This window comes from Remersonia thermophila, chromosome 4 (genome assembly GCF_042764415.1).
Source record: "Remersonia thermophila strain ATCC 22073 chromosome 4, whole genome shotgun sequence".
NCBI lineage: Eukaryota > Fungi > Ascomycota > Sordariomycetes > Sordariales > Chaetomiaceae > Remersonia > Remersonia thermophila.
Window position 1 is genome coordinate 1,203,827 of NC_092220.1, and position 17,107 is coordinate 1,220,933.

Below are 17,107 nucleotides of genomic sequence, written 5' to 3' on the forward strand. Positions count from 1 at the left end.
GAAACGAGACGCTGCGCACACGACCTCACCCATCGGCTACATCGGCTACAATTGTGGATTACCCAACAAGGCAATGTTGAAGCATGTCAACGTCAGCAGCTAACTAACTAGCGCTTCCCGCCCCTCCGATCCGTCTCGGCGGGAAGCGGGGGGGAACGCGGCGTTCAGCGTTCCGGTTACCTAGCACCAAAACTCCCATCATCCAGATGGTTGATGGTTGGGTTGCAATGGTCTCAGCATAGTGAAACCCTCTTCCCCCCCCCCCCCCCTCCCAAAAAAAAAAAAAAAAAAAATACCGTTGCCCTTGAATCACCACCACCCCATCCACGCTAAAGAACCATCGGGTAACGGCCCCTCCCCTCCCCTGCCTGCTCCAATGTCTCCAATGCCAAACACGTCCGCCGCCCAAACACATGGCGCCTGTTTCAAATCCCTCCAGGTTGCCCAGTCCCGTTCTACATACTATACACAGCACACCACGCCATCGGGTCTTGGGTATCACACCGCCCTTCATCCCAGCGTGCCCTTGGCACGCCGGAACGGATGGGGGATCAACGCTCGCGCGTACACAGTACAGAGCCTCCTGTCTCACTCATCGTAGTCGTCGGCCCCGTCGTGATCCCCAAACGGATCAAACTCTTCCTCTCCTCCTTCTTGGTAGTCGTCCTCGCCGAAGCCGTTGGGAGGCTCTTCGTCCTCCGCATCCTCCTCCTCCTCCTCTTCTTCTTCGTCTTCCTCGTCCCCTGGAGGAGCAAGCGCCTTCGCCAGCCTCTCCCTCGCCGAGGCTGCCGCGGCCTTCAGGCTGCTGACGCCGCCGTTCGGCTCGCCGTCGTCATCGCTGCCGCTCCCCGCGTCGCTCCCGGCGCTGCTCGCCAACGCGCTGCGACTCCCGACCGAGCTCGCCGTCGTCGTGCCGCCGTACGCGCTCCCAGGCCCCTTCTTGGAGAACTCAAACAGATTCCCCATGCGTGAGTAGTCGAGCTTGGTGCTGATGGCGCGCGTCCGCAACATGTTCTGGGCCGCCTCGGTAGCGGAACCGGCGGGCATGGCCTGGCCCTCGCCGATGCGGGGCTTTCGCGCGCGCTGCCGCTTCGGCTTGGTCGGCTTGTTTTTCGAAACCTTGGCCTCAAAAATCTTTTGCTGGACCTTGCGCATGTAGTCTTTGTTGTGATTGGCCCAGATCATTTCTTTGAGCTGAACGTCTTCCTCGGACAGCTTGCAGTACATGACCTCGGGATCATCTGCGAACTCGTCCTCGCGCACAATGGGGTCGTCTGACACCTTGGAGGGCGGCGTGACCCAGGGCACGGTGGGTGTGCTTGTGCTTGCGGCAGCGGTGGTGGTGGTGGTGGTGGCGGCCGACTCGGGCTGTGCGCTGTTGCTTTCTTCATGGCTCGTGGCCGATGCGGCGTTGTTCGTTTCTGCGGCCGGCGCGGCCGGAGCAGGGGCAGACCGGCTCGCTTGGGTGGCAGCCTCTCGTTCCCGAGTCTGCTCGATATCCCGGGTCACGCTTGCAGAGGCACCGATGAGGGCCGGGTCGTTGAGATGCTGCTGCATTTCACGCTCCAGGTTCGACTCGTCCAGCTCCCACTCCTCGTCGATGACGAGCTTCGGCCTCTGTTTCCTCTTCTTCTTGCCAGCGCCTTCGCCATCGCCGTCCTGCTCGTCGCCGGGGCCGGGACCCGGGCCCGGACGGGCCTCTCTCGGCTTGATTCGCATGCTCTCCATGCCTGGCAGCATGATACCCTGGGCGGCGGCCATGGCGATCTCGCTGTTCGGATCGACTTCCACCTCGTCGGGCTCGTCCTCTTCGCCCTCCTCGGAATCGCCAAACTCGTTGGCCAGCTCCTCCAGCTGGCCGTCGTCGTCGGCCGTGGCAACGTTGGCGATGGTCAAGTCCTCGGCGGTGGGCTTCCGGAACGGCACGGCAAACCCGTCCTTGTCGACGGCCGGCGTGGGGCCCTGCGAGGCCGCATCGTTGCTCTGCAGAGCCGGGTCGACGGGGATGGCGCTCGGCGGTTGCCCTCCGGCGGGAGCGGATGCGTGGGTCGATGCCGAGGGCGTGGATGCTTGTCGGCCCTCGGCGTCGGCCCGCTGCCGCTTGGGGGAGCCCTGGGGCTGTTCCGCCGCGCCGCCCTCCTCGCCGGCCACGGCTGCTGCCTTTCTCTTTCGTCCTTTCCTGTGCTTCTCTTGCCATTCCTTGCTTTGCTTGATGACAAACGGAGGGTCGGCCGCGGCCTCTGGCAGCTTCTCGGCTTCGTGAAAATCGCGGATGGTCATCTGCGCGGACGGGACGTTGGCGAACTCTTCCATGCGCTCCTGCAACGTGGCCATGGTGACCTTGGCGATGTACACCACCTCGCGGACGGTGCGCCGGTAGTTGTGGGCGCGAGCGGCCATGATGATGGCGGCGCCGCAGATGCCGGCGGGGCGACGGCCGTGGGTGATGTTGTCGTGGCGCATGCGCTGGGCGATGCGCACGGCCGAGAGCGCCACCTTGTTGGTGTCGTGGAGGAACTCGAGCTTGCTCGCGAAGCGGAAGATGAGATCCTCGATGATGATGGGTTTGGTGCCCTCCTTGAGGTCGTGGAAGGTGGCCAGCAGGTCCTTGTAGCAGCGGCCGAGAAGAAACACATCCGTCTTGATGATGTCGGCAAAGTCGATGAGCATGACCCGGTTGTTGTCCTCCTTGCGGCACATGGCGTACACGCAGACGGCCGCCACGGTCGCCTTGCGACGGCCCTGGATGAAGTTGCTGTTGGCCGCCACCTTGTAGAGCTGGAACGCCTTGTCGGCAACGTGAGGCGCGATCTGAAGCTGATGGGCGAACTGGTTCATGAGCTGCTTGGCCTCGCGCAGGCTGCGCTCCCGCGCCTCGCTGGCGCCCGCGCCAGCGATGCGACGGAAGGCCATGCCACTGGCCGTCGGGCGAATTCCTCCCTGATCCGCAGCGACGTAGCTTCCGTGAACCACGGCAGCGCCGTTGGCGCTCTCGCCAAAGGTCACCTCGGCCACGATGTTGCTCTCGTAGACGACGCGACCGCAGTTCTGGCAGGCACCGTCCCGCACGTCCGACTTGTCGCACTGCGGATTCTGGCACTTGGGACGGTTGGACGACCCTGCAGCCGGAGCGGCGGGGGCAGCGGGCGTGTCGACCGATGCCGCCGACGCGACCGACCTCTCGCGGATGCGCTGTTCGCGCTCCATGATCCGGCTGATGCGGTTCTGGGGTTTCGGCTTGGCCTTGCCGGGGCCTCTGCCGGACTTGATCATGGGCATTGATGACATTTTGGACGCTCTGCTGATGGAACGAGATCCAAGGCGGCGTTGGGCTTGTCGGGAGAGCCTCGACCTTGCTTCATAGGAGCCGTGATGGCGAGCGAGCGATGAGGCGGAGTACGCAACCGAGTCACTGGGAGGGGCGATGGGGGGGGCGAGCGAGGTCGGACCAAGCCAAACAGCACGCGAGGACCTCAAGTTGGGCCGTTACCGTGCTTCTGTTGAATGTCCACCAAACCCCTTCCAAGCCGGTCTCGTGAAGAAAACTCTTGATGAGCGAAGCGTGTAAGACGATTGGTGAGGTGAAGCCAAGAGCTGGCGGGGGGGGGGGATACTGGTGGCAGAGATTGTCGAGGCGGGACTTGGTTTGAAAAATCATCGTGGTGGCCGAGTGGGGTGGGTGGGCGCAGCCAAAAACCTGAAAATCGCTGCAGACTGTGGAGACCGGCTGAATCAGCGGAGCAGGGGTGGAGAGCCTGCCGTTCAAGTCTTCGTTGAGGCACGATTTTTACGTTTTCATCCACGGGTGTCATCCATGCGAGCCATCCAAGCGCATCAGGCCGTCGAACCCTGCGCCATTCCCGCATCGACGATTCCCAAGTCGAGCTTGAATCATCACAGCGTGTGGCAGCCCTGCTTACATCTGCATCCCTTCGGAAAAAATCCGGAAAGAGTGCGGCATAGCGGACCGCCAAACACTAGGCTGCCCCTCCCAAGATGCATGCTCGGTCGGCCATTTACTAGTCAGAGAGAGTTCATCATGGCGGAGCATCCACTTCGGGTTTGCCCGAAGCCGGCTCCTGACGGTGGTCTTGGGATGAGCACGGCCCCGACCTCTGGTAGCCGCCGTTTTCCAGTCTCCTATTGTGCAATAGGAAATACAATAGATAAATCTATCTATATATATAACCACCCACGGTGATTCCCACCCTTCTCGCTCCCGACCCGTGGTCCTCTGAGTTTGGTTTTGGTGAGACCAAAAGACGCCCTCGCAATGCCGTCCAACACCTTCTCCATCACGGCCGCTCCTGGCACCGACATCTGGCGCAAGCCGCCCACCACAAACGTCTTCAATGGTATATGCGACAACCAGCCCACCACGCCACCTACGGCCCATCCATCCCGTGCAAACGCATGTCAGACCAGCTCAATGAGTCCCGTACTGACCTCTGATCCCAGCCCCGACAGCCCTCCCCTCCTCCCCAAGCGGCGCCGCTCTCCGCACGGCCGGGCCCCTCGCCAGCTTCCGCTCCGCCCGCCTGTCCTTCAACTTCGCCCCGGCCGCGCAGTACGACCAAGCCGGCCTGCTTCTGAGCTTCCGCCGGCGCGGGGACGCCGGCGCCGCGCCGCCCGCCAAGTGGATCAAGACGGGCGTCGAGCTCTACAACGCCCGCCCCCGCCTCTCCACCGTCTCGTGCGACAGCTGGGCGGATTGGTCCGTCGCCGATCTCCATCCCGCTGCTGCTGCTGCTGCTGCTGCTACCGGTGCCGGGCAGGAGGAGATCGGCTGGACCACGGTCCTCGTCGAAAAGGACAAGGACGGCAACGGCACCGGGGTGTGGGTGTACCGCCTCGTGCGGAACGCCGAGACCGGCGAGGAGGAGAAGGTGCCGCTGCGGGAGATCTGCTGGGTATTCGGCCTGGAGAAGCTTGAAGAATGGGAGGTGGATGTGAGTGCGATGGCGGCGAGGCCGGAGAAGGGCGTTGCGGAGGGACTGGTGGCGGAGTTTGGCGGGCTGGAGGTGAAGTGGGCAGAGTGATAAGGGGGAGGGAGGGGAGCCTGGTTCGAATGGAAGCAGGGTAGGAAAACGGATGGATGACCGACGGCGAGGCGAGGCGGGAATCGACATGAAGCAAATCCAGCATGCATGGCAATCATGACAAACACGTACACACGCTCAACGGCAACGAAACGTGAGGCGGCCAAACTTCCCATTACCTAGCCCCTTCCAGCGGAGCACAGCACAGAGCCAGGCTCAAGACCCAGGCCAGGACAGAGCAGCACCGATAGTCAGTCCCGGCCCAAATCCCGATGATTAATACTGTTACAAGAAGCCAGCCTTTCCGAGGCTTCATCAAGAAGCCCCGTTGAACCTCGTGTCTTCATCATCGTCGTCATCATCATCAGTCGTTACAAACGAGTGACTGCCCAAACCGCTCCGCGCGGCGGAATGTTGCCAGCACCATTGCAGGCTCGCTGCTTGCCAACCCAGGCGGGCGGTGGGTGTGTGTAGGCATGCGTGCAGTCTAGTTGTTGCCAAACCCACCGCCCTGGGTGTTGCGCCCCTCCCTCAACCATGATCATCCGGATTGTTTTTGTGTTGTTGTCCTTTTTTTTTGGTGTTTTTGTCGACATATGCGTGTGCGGCCGAGCGCGCTTTTGAGTGGTGTTGTTGTTGCCCGTTGCGACCGTGGAGGGGGGGGAGGGAGAGAGGGTGCAAGGGAGAGGTGAAGAAGAGTTGTGTCTATGCATCAACTTTCCTGCTCCTCAACCTTCTCAATCACCCCACCCCACCCTACCCCCCCTTCCACCGCCGTCTTGTTGTCCAGTCTGAGTGGTGTATCCGGTTCCGACTCCAGCCCTTGTTCTATTTCCAAACGCCAGGGAAAGTTTGCCAAAAGCTGAGATGTCATCGCCTGTTTCCCATCCCAAAAAACCCAAAGCCCAGCGAAAGCAGACAGAGCAAGAAAGAAAGAAAAACAATCCATGGTTGTTGTCCGGAGAGGGGTGCTTCGATGTCGAAATGCGGTCTTTTTTTTGGAGTTTTGACAACGGCGTGTGTATCTTGTCGGGGTCGGACGCCGAGTTTGGTGAGAAAACCCATCCATTATCTTCGTGGTCCCTGCAACTTGAGTTCCTCCCTCCCCTCCCTGGATCTTCACCTTCCCAAGCCATGCCGGGGGTGATGGAAACCAGAAAGGAAAGAAAGAAAACGCCAGTCTCAGAGACCAACGCCGGTGTTCCCGAGAAAACGCAAGAAATCTTTCAGAAAACAGAGAAAACTGGGAAACGAGAGGGGGGCAGGCAAGCCTTGCGCGTGAGCTCTGTTTCCGTTGCAAACGCTCGCGTCGTGTATCGGCGGTATTAGGCCCCTCTCGGCTCCGCAGATCTTGGATGCAAAATTGGTTGGCCCGTCTCGTGAGAAGTCAAGAAACTCCTCAATGGTGTTTCCAATCTGATGCAAGACGCGGGAGCTTGTTGTGGAGAAAAAAGGACCCAAAACGCCGGACGTCGAGCGGTGCAGAAGAGCAAAACCAACCGCCCCGAAGAGAAACCCAGTGAACTCATTCGAAAGAAACAATGCATTCTCCTTGCCTTGGTTGCGCCTTCAGGAACGCCAAACAGAAGAAAACCCGTCCGTCGTGTGCCAGAGCAGCCGGCCGTTCAGACCGTCTTCGGGGTGCGCATGTTGCTCGCCTCAATGACGTCGTCGAGGTGGTTGCACATGGCCACGAACAGGTCGAAGAAGAGCTTTCCGCTGCCGTCGCCGTACACGTCGCTGTTGCCGCACTTTTCCATCTCGGCCTGCATGGTGCCGCTGCGCTTGAAGGTCTTGCGGCACCGGATGATGAGCGCCAGGTAATGGGCGCGCAGGCGGCTGTCCGAGTCGGGCGTGTGACCGTAGCAGTACTGGGCGCTGCGCAGGATGGTGCCGACGTCGATACCCGTCTGCAGGCCCTGCTTCCGCAGCGCCAGGCGCTTCAGCTCCTCGAGCCCGTAGCGCTCCGCGGTGCAGTAGATGACGGTGTCGCGGAGCAGGTGCTGACCGATGCTCGAGAGGTACACGGTCGCCTCGACAGCCGAGGGGATCTGGGGGCTGGGGCCTGCGCGGCCGCCTCCGTTGTTGAATTGGGGGGAGTGGTGGATCGTCGGGGTGGTGTGAGGGGTGACCCGACGACAGGGGAGCGAGTCCTCGAGCTCCCAGGACCCGCGCTGCTTGTTGTGCAGGAGCCGCGGGTAGTAGTCGCCCTTGTACAGGAACTCGAGGACGGCGCTGAACACCTCGGGCTCCTCGTCCGGAAGCGAAATCCTCCGGTTCTGCGCATCCACGACGCGCCCGCGCAGCACCTTGTCGAAGAAAGGAGCCTGGCAGAGCACGTCCTCGTGCGCTGCAAACAGCCGCCCCTCGGACCCCACCACCAGGGTGATGATGGGGGACGGGGCGAGGGACTTGTCACCGAGCTTCGCCGGCTCCGCCGTGGCCGGGGCACGCGAGGCCTCCTCGTCCCGGAGCGACCGTTGCAATTTCGACGCTTTCTGTTGGGCATCCCGCGCGGAGCCCTTCCTCGTCGTCAACCTCGCCGACTTGTCGACCCGATGCTGCGAGTCCATCGTCGCCGACGCCTCCTTGTGGGAGGCGTGGGCGTCGCGGCCTCGGAACGAACGCTTGAACATGTTGGCGAGTCGTCTGCTGATCGCGGATCGTGCCGGGGGCCGATGTAGTACGGGTTCAGCCGTGGCCCGACGAGGATTTGTTGGAGATTCGGTGGATATGTCGTAGGGTGGTGTTTTTTTAATGGCTTGCGGGATGAGAGAAGACACGGCGGTGAAATGGGAAAGACGGTCACCGCCGGTTTCTCGGCTTGATAAGAGAGCGACGAAAAAGAAACGAAGGACCGGAGAGGAGAGAGGTAAGGAAAGGAGAGAAAGGAGCGAAGGGGGGGGGTAGAGAGAGCGCACAAAAAGGATTGTCGGGGTCCGGGCGGCGTTATCTCCGAGCAAGACTCATGAGACAACCTCCTACAAGCTTTGCGACACCCGTGGTTTGTGTGATGAGGGGGGAGGGAAGAAAAGAAGGGAAAAGGTCAAGATGTGGGGGGGTGTGGGCGATCTATTTATCCCTGCGTCCGCGATGTTGCGCTGTGGTGGTTGGTGAGGGGGTGTGCCACGCAGAGCTGTGCGTGCCTGGGGTCCGCATCCGGGGGAAACAGGCCGGCGACATGATGGAAGCCGTGGAGCATGCTCATTGGGCATTGACGGGCGGCTGGAGGCCTTGGATGCAGCTGACGGACGCTGTGTCGGGCTGCCCTTGAAGTGCCGTCCATGTTTGGTGTGAGCTGGTGTGAATGGCTTGCCGGCGGGCCGGGACCTTCTCGGCCCCATTTCAAAACGGGGCTCTCGACGGAGAGCCGCTCGCTCACGGAAGACCGGCGATGCAACAAAAGCAATGGGCCCTCATAAGACGTCTCTACGAAACGCTAGCAGCCTTGCTTCGGAACCCCCCCCCCGCCTCTCTTGGTCCCCGCGGACCTCTTCCCTGGACTTTGGCGTTGGCTGAGACCTCAGCATCAAGATTGGCCGTCTTGGTTCTTTGGGTGACAAATCACCATGCAAGCCTGCCGGGCATATCTGCTCTCTGGCTGGACGGAGCAGCGTTTGCATCGCACGGAACACGTGAACAGCGACGTCCAGTGAGAGAGGACCTTGGGCTGGGTTGGGAGAACACAGCCTCGTCGTGGGATAGGCTGCAAAGGCCCCAATCACCGCCTCGTTCATTCATGATCATTGCTTCTCGCCAGATCGATGTCCTTCCATGCTGTCCGATCGAGATGGGTTGGAAGATGAGGGGAGGATTCTGGAGGCCCGAGGCTCCCCACCGTTCACCAGCCCTAAAAATGGAGGGGTGGGGCCAAGGCTTTAGGTACCCCTGTCACCACCCCTGAGCGTAACCCTGGCGATGACGTCCACATCAACATCAGCATCAGGAACCAACCGCCACCCTCGCAGGATCAGTTCGTAGGGACACATTGCTTGGTAAAGATTGGGCACGAACCCCTCATCTCATGTACACGTATCCCCTAAACATCCGGTGTTGGAAAGCGAATGCCTCGCCCCTCATGGCCGGGCGGTGCTGACGCACCCTGGAGCGTCGACGACGCTTGGAGGCGTGAAGGACGGATCATGCAGCGTGCGCAGCATGAAATGAGAATACGTACAACAGAACTCTGCCTTCGTTTCGGTGGCGTCGCCCCTCTCGCCCCGCCCCAATGTTCCACTTGACCACCTCCACTGCTTGTCCTGACGTTGTCCCAGCGATGGCTTGCATCACGGCTTCAAGAAAGCCCCTTGCTGAGCCACCTCTCAGGCATTGCTTCCCGTGTGCTCGTCTTTTTGTGGGGGTCGCTCCCGTTTCCAGTTAGTCAAGGGACCTGGCACCGGCCTTTGAGGCAGATTTGGTCACAAGTCAGCCTGTCTGTCCGACTCGGCAACGAGTCGACGATAGAAAAGACGAGACCGGGACCATAGTAAGCCCGCAGAACCGGTTCGTTCATGTGATGCGTGAATGTGAACTCCTGCGCCGAACCAACGAGTGCAGATCTCATCATGGATTTGGAAGCCTCTACCACGGAGCAGGGGAATGTATGGGTCACGGGCAGCCGGCCCATGCTTTGCCAATGGTGGCCCAGAATGTACGCCATACATGACGCGGAAAGGATTGGCCCTGCCCTGCGGTTCTCGTTCACCATCGCCCCGCAGGAAGCTCTTTGTGCGCCTCGGGCGTGTGATCCAAAGCCATGCCTACCGACTGGTCCCCATGGAAAGGAGCAGAGTCTTCTCGGGCCTTGGATCGAGAAGACGTTCGCAGAAACGGCAAGCAAGAAGATCCAGGTGGATTCTGGAAAGGGTGCCGTCGTGAGTTTGAGCACTCCCAAACCCTTGGGAGAAACAGCAGACCAGAATGCCTGCGCATGGGGCCAGCTCGCCTTTTCTCAAACGCCTTCCGGGGCAAACGTCGCCGTCGACTGGCGCAGGGCCAATGCCAGACGAAAGGGAAGGGCTTGCTACACGTGTTGACATTGCCACTCTCAACCCGAGCCAACCCCTCGCCAAGTGTTGAAGTGATATCCGAGCCAACGGAGCATGGAGAAGACGGGACCGAAAAGGTATGTCCTCGAAGCCAATCCTTCCCGGCGTGGTCGATTGCCCGAGCTCCTGCCCGGCCGGCGCCAAGCTGGAACCTGGAACGGCTCGGCCCCACACCTCATCGGGTCCCATCTCCAAGGCGGCGCGGTGGGTCCAAGGCTGTGTCCACTTTTCCTGAAGCCGCGCTCCAATCACAGCGATTCAATGCAACACCAACACCGTGGTCAACTTGCCCCAGTCGCAGGAAGCTTGTTCCAAAGACGACTTCGAGTTCGAGATGCTGCCTTGTTGACCGGGCCGGCGCAGACATCCCCACGACCTCTGCCACCCTCCCCCCCCCTTCCGCTCCCTTTTCACCGCTCGACCTCCAACGCCGACGATCCAGAAAGCTCCAGCCATGCTCTCCAGCCTCCAGAACCCGCGGCAGGCGGCCGCGCAGCTCCTCAACTTCGGCCTGATCCTCTCGACCGCGTTCATGGTGCGTCCAACGAGGCTCCCTCTCCTTCTCCTGAGCTCCACACGGAACTGCTTTTGCTGACTGTCGTCCTTCGTGACAGATGTGGAAGGGTCTCTCGGTCGTTACGGACTCGCCGTCGCCCATCGTCGTCGTGCTCTCGGGCAGCATGGAGCCGGCCTTTCAGCGCGGCGACCTGCTGCTCCTGTGGAACCGCAATCTCTTTGAGGAGACCAACGTCGGCGAGGTCGTTGTCTACAACGTCAAGGGGAAGGAAATTCCCATCGTGCATCGCATCGTCAGGAAGTTTGGGACAGGGTATGTGGCACCACCGAGAGGGGGCGCTCCTCCCCCCTTTAGCAGCTACGAATTACCGAATCACCGGAAGCATTGAGCGCAGCACTGACGGGACATGCGCAGACCCGATGCGAAGCTGTTGACCAAGGGCGACAACAATGCCGCGGATGACACGGAGCTCTACGCCCGCGGGCAAGACTATCTTACTAGGAAAGACATTGTCGGGTACGTTGCAGCCTGATCCTGCAGGATGGCAGGGCTCCTCTCGGCTACGGCGTTGCCAGGCCCCAAGGCTAACACAAAAGAACAACACATAGGAGCGTCGTGGCCTACATGCCGTTTGTCGGCTATGTCACCATCATGTTGTCGGAACACCCGTGGCTGAAGACGGTGATGCTGGGCATAATGGGCTTGGTGGTGGTTCTTCAGCGCGAGTAAACACGTCTGCGAAGTGCCCGGGCTGTGGAGCACTTGGACTTTTATGGCTCTGTTTTTCTTTTTTTTTTGGCGTTGGCCTGGAGTCTGTTTGTTCAGTGACATCGGCTTCTGCGCGGACCTTGTGAGTGGGACGGCTGCCTGGACCAAATGAGCTCGAACCATCGCATCGAGGAGAAAACAATGCTGCCAAACGGTCGGGCGCGGGAACGCGAGACGCCTCCATAAAAAGGATTCTCGTCCCCGTTTCTCCAGCGCAATCGGCTTCGCAAAGTTCCTTTTCGTTTTCCCACCCCAACGTCACGTCACCCTCCTTCTTTGGTCTTGTTTTGCTTTCTCTCAGGTTGGCTGTGACCTACGCAGCACGCTGCACCTTTTGGTACGTCTCCACACTTTCCTTCACGCAGCTCAGCAGAAGCGGGCCGGGGCCCCCTTGTCCCTCGGCACGCCGCCCTCTGCAGCTCTTTCAGCTACCGTCGCTCGGCCCTCCCGCGCCCATGGTCGATGCCAAGAGTATCTAAAAGGAGCGACACCACCAGCGCTACAGTCTCATCGCAATCTTAAAAGTGGCCCGCGGTCCCACGTAGTGCTGACAGGCCTGTGCCGTGCTCACACGCTCTCTCTTCTCTCTCTCTTGTCGCTCTTTTTGGCCGTCGCTCTTTTTTCTCTTGTTGCTCGTTCCTCGAAACTGGGCTCTTTTGTCTTGTTCTATCGTTTTTGAACCCGTTTGGAACGACGTTGAAGTTGACAGTCTGCGCAAGTTCTCACCGCGGTCGGAAAGGGAAGCGGACGAAATGGCCGGCGACAGTACCCGAACGGCCGAATCGCGGGGCGAGTCCAGCAGGGCTCAGGAAACGCCCCAGAGCCAAAACGAATCGACTCGAGAGCCCTCAGAGGACCGCAGACAACAGCAAGGGAGCAATGCGACGCCTCCTCCGATCCCTCTGCAGCCGTTGCCCCCGCCGCATCACGAAAAGGCCCGCGGCCAGCGACCCCACGTCCCTCCGGCGTCGTACGGAGTACAGTACACGCCCTACCAGCCCCAGCCGCCTCTTCCTCTGTCGCCTCGACAGCCGCGTCCTTACCATCCCAAGTGGCACTTGACAAAGCTGGCGTTGGTGTCATTCTCGCTCGTCGTGTCGGCCGTCATCTTTGGAATCTGCATCGGCCTGGGCTTCCTCAACGCGCCGTACCGCGACACCCAGTATTGGTGGAGCACGTATCCAATAGACTCCGAGTTTGGCATTTCTGGTGCCACGGTACGTTTTTCCCGCCCTTTGTCCTTCCTCGCAACGCCCGGGAAATATGCCCGCTGACCACCGCAGGCCGGTCTCGCCGTCATCGTCGGCACGCTCGAGCTCCTCGTCACGATGCGCTCTAGCCGCCGCGTGGGCATGCACCCGGGCCTTCTGGTTGCGCTGCACCTCTTCATCTGGATCCTGGCCGTCTTTGCCGTCATGGTGGTGTCTTTCTACGCCACCGACACGTACGAAGACTACTACTACGCCGAGTACGAGTACCCGGAGGAACGGTACATCGAGCTGCTCCGGAAGAGCCGCTCGTACGAGAAGGCCCTCCTCGCCTTCAACTGCATCCTTCTCACCATCCACTTCGTCCTGTTCATCGGCGCTTGCGTCGACACGCACGAGATCAACACCCAGAAGAAGAAGGTGGTCCTGATTCCGGTCCCCGTGAGCGAAGCCGCCTATCGCGCTTCGCTGCCCCCCGGCGCGCGTGCTGCGGGCTACCCCGGGGCGGCGCCGTATCCCATCTATCCGCCTCCTGTCGCATATGCTGTCCCGGCGGCTGGGAGCAGGGCGTCGGTTCCGCCTCCGCCGCCGGTCTTGTACGGGGGCTACTACGCCCCTGCGCCTCAGGGTGCCGAGCTGCAGGCCCCGCAGCTTGTCAACCCCGGCTTCCAGGGGTACTACGCGCCGGTCGTCGTGGCCGACACGTCGGCGGGCCATCGCCGGAGGTCGTCTCAGCCTCGGGGCTCGAAGCGTCATTCTCGCGGCGCGCCGCCATCTCAACCGACGGAGCAACCGGCGGAGCAACCGGCGGCACAAAACGATCAGGCGAGAGGTGAAAGCTCGACCACGGAGAAGACTTCATGATTTGGTGGCTTGTTGTGGTGCTGTTTTGGAGGATCTTTGGAAATAATCCGGGCCCAGACCGATGATGATTTGTAAATCCTATACCCCCTTCCCTTCCGCCAGTGGATACAAGAACGTAGTATAATAAATGGATGACCCCGGGGCCTAGCTTTGGTTTCTTTGTGAACTCATACCGTTGGCGTTCTGAAGGGAGGTGCCATTACATGAGCAATGCGTGCCTTCGGGAAGAGAAGCAGACGGGGAGTCGCGTGTCATGAAAGCCAAACCATGCAGATACCTATATAATACTCCGTACACCATAGGGACATCAACCCCGAAGCCCCACCTCCAGCGCCACCAGTCCGCAAGCCTTCCTGCACCTACCTTGTCCAGCTCCGTCCCTAAAGCCTCCGTACCCTTCCAGCATCCCAGACAACCTGAGTAATAAGTACACGATACATAGCTTGTGCCAGAGAAACGAAATCCTTCTCCAGCCCCCCTAAATGTAGGTTGCTCCTTCGCAATCCAGAGTTCAACGACTTCCCGCCGCTTCTCTCTCCTCTGCTCCGCCCTCCCGTCTGGAGGCTCATCATAGTCAAGGATGCAGAATCCAAAGCGTGTGTACCACACTCCATCACGTCCCCACCCTTTCCTATCCATCCATCCATTCACCCCTCCATCTCTCTCGTCCGGACCCAGAAACAACCCCGGCTTTTCTCTGCAGGATGATCCCGCCGCCGCCGCCACCACCGCCGCCGCCGCCGGCGCTGCCGCTCCCGCTCCTACTAACCACCGCCGCTTGCTCCTTCTGCTCCTGCTTCAAGACCGCCTGGCAAGTTTGAGCCCGCCCCTAGCAACCCTCCCGCCAGCTTCCCAGCCGCCGCGCCAAGCCTCGGCACGGGACCCTGGCCGCCCGCTTCGGCCTCCGCCCACATGAGCTCCAGCTCCCTCCTCTCCGCCACGAGCCTCCGATGCTCGCGCTCCAGCAGCTGGATGTAGCGACGGGCGCGGTCGAGGACCTCGCCCTTGGAGATGCGGCGCGGGAGGAGGTCGCCGCTTTCGTCCGGGTTGGCCTCGGCCTCGGGCGGGCCGGCGGCCGCTCCGGGATCGGTCGGGGACGCGCTGGGACCGCGCTTCGCCGCCGCGGCGGCGGCGTCCCGGCCGGGCGGCGGAGGCGGCTGGCCCTGCGGCGAGGGGAGAGATCCGGGGGGGCGGAGGCCCGTCGCTGTGGGGGGGAGGTCGCCCCCGGCGATCGCGGCGGGGCCGTCCTCCGGGGAAGGCGGCAGGATGTCGAGCAGGCGCTTGAACTGCGAGTTGAGGCGCAGGCGGTACTGCTGCTCGACGAGGTTGTGGCGCTTGCGAGAGTGGTACTTGGGGTCCTTGCCCTTGTCCTTGTGCTTTTCGGCGGGTTTCTTGCTGCTGGGTTTGCGCTGGCTCTGGAGCTGGGTTGAGGTTAGTTGCTTCCTCCTCGGGGCGGCGATCTCGTCGGCCTCGTCCTCGTCCCCCGAGCTTGGGCTGGAGGGCGAGCTTGCCTTGACCTCCTTGGCCCGGGAGGTGCTCATGGGCTTGCAAGATGATGGGGATATCTGCGTTGATGGTGGTGGTGGTGGTGGTGGTGCTGCTGCTGCTGCTGATGCTGCTGTTGTTGTTGTTGATGATGATGATGATGATGATGATGACGATGATGCTCTTGTCGTTGTCCCCGTTGCCGGTCGCTTTCGCTTGCCGCCGCCCCTCTCGGCCTCGCTGTCCTGGTCCGTCCCCTCGGTGGCTCCGTGGTGTCTCTTCCTGGACGGCTTTATACCCTCGGAGCGTGGAGGTGGAGGCTCCTGGCCGGTGTCACCGTTGCACAGGTCCATGATATGCAGCCCACGCCGCCTGATCCTCGCCTCCTCGCGCATGGGTGCTTTCGTGGGGCTCCGCAGAGTCGCCTTCTCTGGGGTTTGGTCAAGGTGGCACGGTCAGCCTGGATCAAGGCAACTCCCAGTCACCTCCAGGACCCTCGGATCCGACAGCGTCAGGTAGCGTATTCAAAGAGGGCCAGAGAGCTGCGTCGTGATGGAGCACCACCATGACAACGGCGTGGAAGTGGTGGGAATGTGGAACTTGGCTCGACCCGGCGACGGCTGGACATGTTCTGCTCTTGTTGCCAGGGCGGTGCTGTCAGCGGAGACGGAGAGGCAAGGCGGCCAACCGGACATGGAGGGCGGGCGCGAGTCGGGCCGTCAGGCCAGGGAAGGGTGGTGCGAGGGTCGCAATAAGACGGCGGATGTGCTGATTCGATGGACCGGGGCTTCGGGAGAAGAATCAGGCCACCAAGACGTGATCACCCATGCACTGATCCCTTTCGGGATCGCGTGGTAGACGGCCCCTCTGGATCCATCTGGCAGGCGGGAGAAAAGGCGCCCCATTTCGGCGTGCCTGACCGGTGGAACGAGCGTATAAAGATGCACCCACCGTGCCACCCCATCGAGGTCTGTTTCGATCTCTTTGGTTTGCTCCTGATCTCGGTCGTCGATCCAGGAATCGGATGCCTCGACTTGGCTCACAGTGGCCTTTGTCGCAATTCGACGATGGCATGATACGAATTTCGATGGCCCCCATGCGGCCGGCGTTCCCCCTTCTTTCTTCAGCGACGAATGCGACAACAACACGTGAAGGTTGGACGCGGTGGAGTTTCTACCCTTCTAGCCGCGTCTGCAAGTCATGCAACGCCAACCCTCATCCATGGCTCCCCATCGGCGAACCAACCGGCATCAAAGGTGCGCTCTTCCACCAGTCACAGAAGTGATCCATCCTACCGAAGAGAGGGATATGGGCAGATGGCGGATGGGAGTCGGATTTCAAAGCAAGCTGCGTGGATGGGCTCTCGGCGACGCGAAGTTGGCATCGTCCGATCCATCCCACAATCACGCCACTTGCCGAGGTCCATCTCTCGACATGTAAAAAGGCCACATTTTTAGCGCGCAGGATTCAAACGAAAAGGTTCCGTAATCATGGGCTCCAGGAAGCGACAGCGACTTCCCCAGCCTTTATTGTTTGTTTGATCCGCTGCGGTGTGCGATGGTCAGGCGAATGCTTTCAATGTCCCACGTTGGCTGGTTTTGTTTCATGTCCACCGACATCCATGCATCCTTAAGGTACGCAGGCCCCGGCGTACACGAAAACAGGGATCACCGCTGCCTCAGGGTACGGTACACGAACCCGAGACAAGCCCAGGCATTCTAAACAAATCATGTGTTCGGTTAGGCACGATAGGTATGTGAGGTACTGGAAGGTACCTAAAGTACCACCTTGGTTCCTTGGGGTTGAGGTGAAACAGAAAGGTGTAAATACCTAACTATCACTTGGAAGATACCATGGTTCATTAAGAGTAAGCAACAACAACAACAACAACCCGTGGTTGGGTAATTACCCAATCCCCTGTCCCGGGAATCACCCAATCACGCAAGCACCTGTGTACTGCGTACTAGAACCATCCCATGGCCATAATGTTTCCTGTAATCCCATCCAACCCATCCCAGCGGCATTAGTGGTGGTGGCTCCTTTTTTTTTTTTTTTTCAAAAAAATAAACAAAGCTTCGTTTTTCCTTGCACCCTTGTATTCAACCTCTGGTTGTTTTGATCCTCTCCTGTGGCTTTCATGACCCCCCTTTTTTTTCGTAGCAACCTCCATCCTTGGAA

At 60.5% G+C, this 17,107-nt stretch overlaps 6 protein-coding genes across 6 annotated transcripts; 3 read left to right on the forward strand and 3 right to left on the reverse strand.

Moving 5' to 3' along the window:
• Nucleotides 1-588: 588 nt before the first annotated feature.
• On the reverse strand, nt 589-3,288 carry VTJ83DRAFT_4458 (uncharacterized protein; the record flags this gene model as incomplete). Its single annotated transcript, XM_071010949.1, has 1 exon — nt 589-3,288. The coding sequence occupies one exon, from the start codon at nt 3,286-3,288 to the stop codon at nt 589-591; it is 2,700 nt and encodes an 899-aa protein (XP_070865908.1).
• Nucleotides 3,289-4,273: 985 nt separating this feature from the next.
• On the forward strand, nt 4,274-5,039 carry VTJ83DRAFT_4459 (uncharacterized protein; the record flags this gene model as incomplete). Its single annotated transcript, XM_071010950.1, has 2 exons — nt 4,274-4,355; nt 4,459-5,039. 2 exons carry the CDS (start codon nt 4,274-4,276, stop codon nt 5,037-5,039), a joined length of 663 nt encoding a protein of 220 aa, XP_070865909.1.
• Nucleotides 5,040-6,664: 1,625 nt separating this feature from the next.
• Nucleotides 6,665-7,675, reverse strand: VTJ83DRAFT_4460 (uncharacterized protein; the record flags this gene model as incomplete). The annotated part of the gene is made up of 1 exon (XM_071010952.1): nt 6,665-7,675. The coding sequence occupies one exon, from the start codon at nt 7,673-7,675 to the stop codon at nt 6,665-6,667; it is 1,011 nt and encodes a 336-aa protein (XP_070865910.1).
• A 2,866-nt stretch (nt 7,676-10,541) lies between these two features.
• VTJ83DRAFT_4461 (uncharacterized protein) lies at nt 10,542-11,333 on the forward strand (the record flags this gene model as incomplete). The annotated part of the gene is made up of 4 exons (XM_071010953.1): nt 10,542-10,622; nt 10,702-10,916; nt 11,019-11,120; nt 11,213-11,333. 4 exons carry the CDS (start codon nt 10,542-10,544, stop codon nt 11,331-11,333), a joined length of 519 nt encoding a protein of 172 aa, XP_070865911.1.
• A 791-nt stretch (nt 11,334-12,124) lies between these two features.
• On the forward strand, nt 12,125-13,444 carry VTJ83DRAFT_4462 (uncharacterized protein; the record flags this gene model as incomplete). The annotated part of the gene is made up of 2 exons (XM_071010954.1): nt 12,125-12,589; nt 12,656-13,444. The coding sequence occupies 2 exons, from the start codon at nt 12,125-12,127 to the stop codon at nt 13,442-13,444; spliced, it is 1,254 nt and encodes a 417-aa protein (XP_070865912.1).
• Nucleotides 13,445-14,208: 764 nt separating this feature from the next.
• On the reverse strand, nt 14,209-15,324 carry VTJ83DRAFT_4463 (uncharacterized protein; the record flags this gene model as incomplete). The annotated part of the gene is made up of 1 exon (XM_071010955.1): nt 14,209-15,324. The coding sequence occupies one exon, from the start codon at nt 15,322-15,324 to the stop codon at nt 14,209-14,211; it is 1,116 nt and encodes a 371-aa protein (XP_070865913.1).
• Between the last annotated feature and the right edge of the window lie 1,783 nt (nt 15,325-17,107).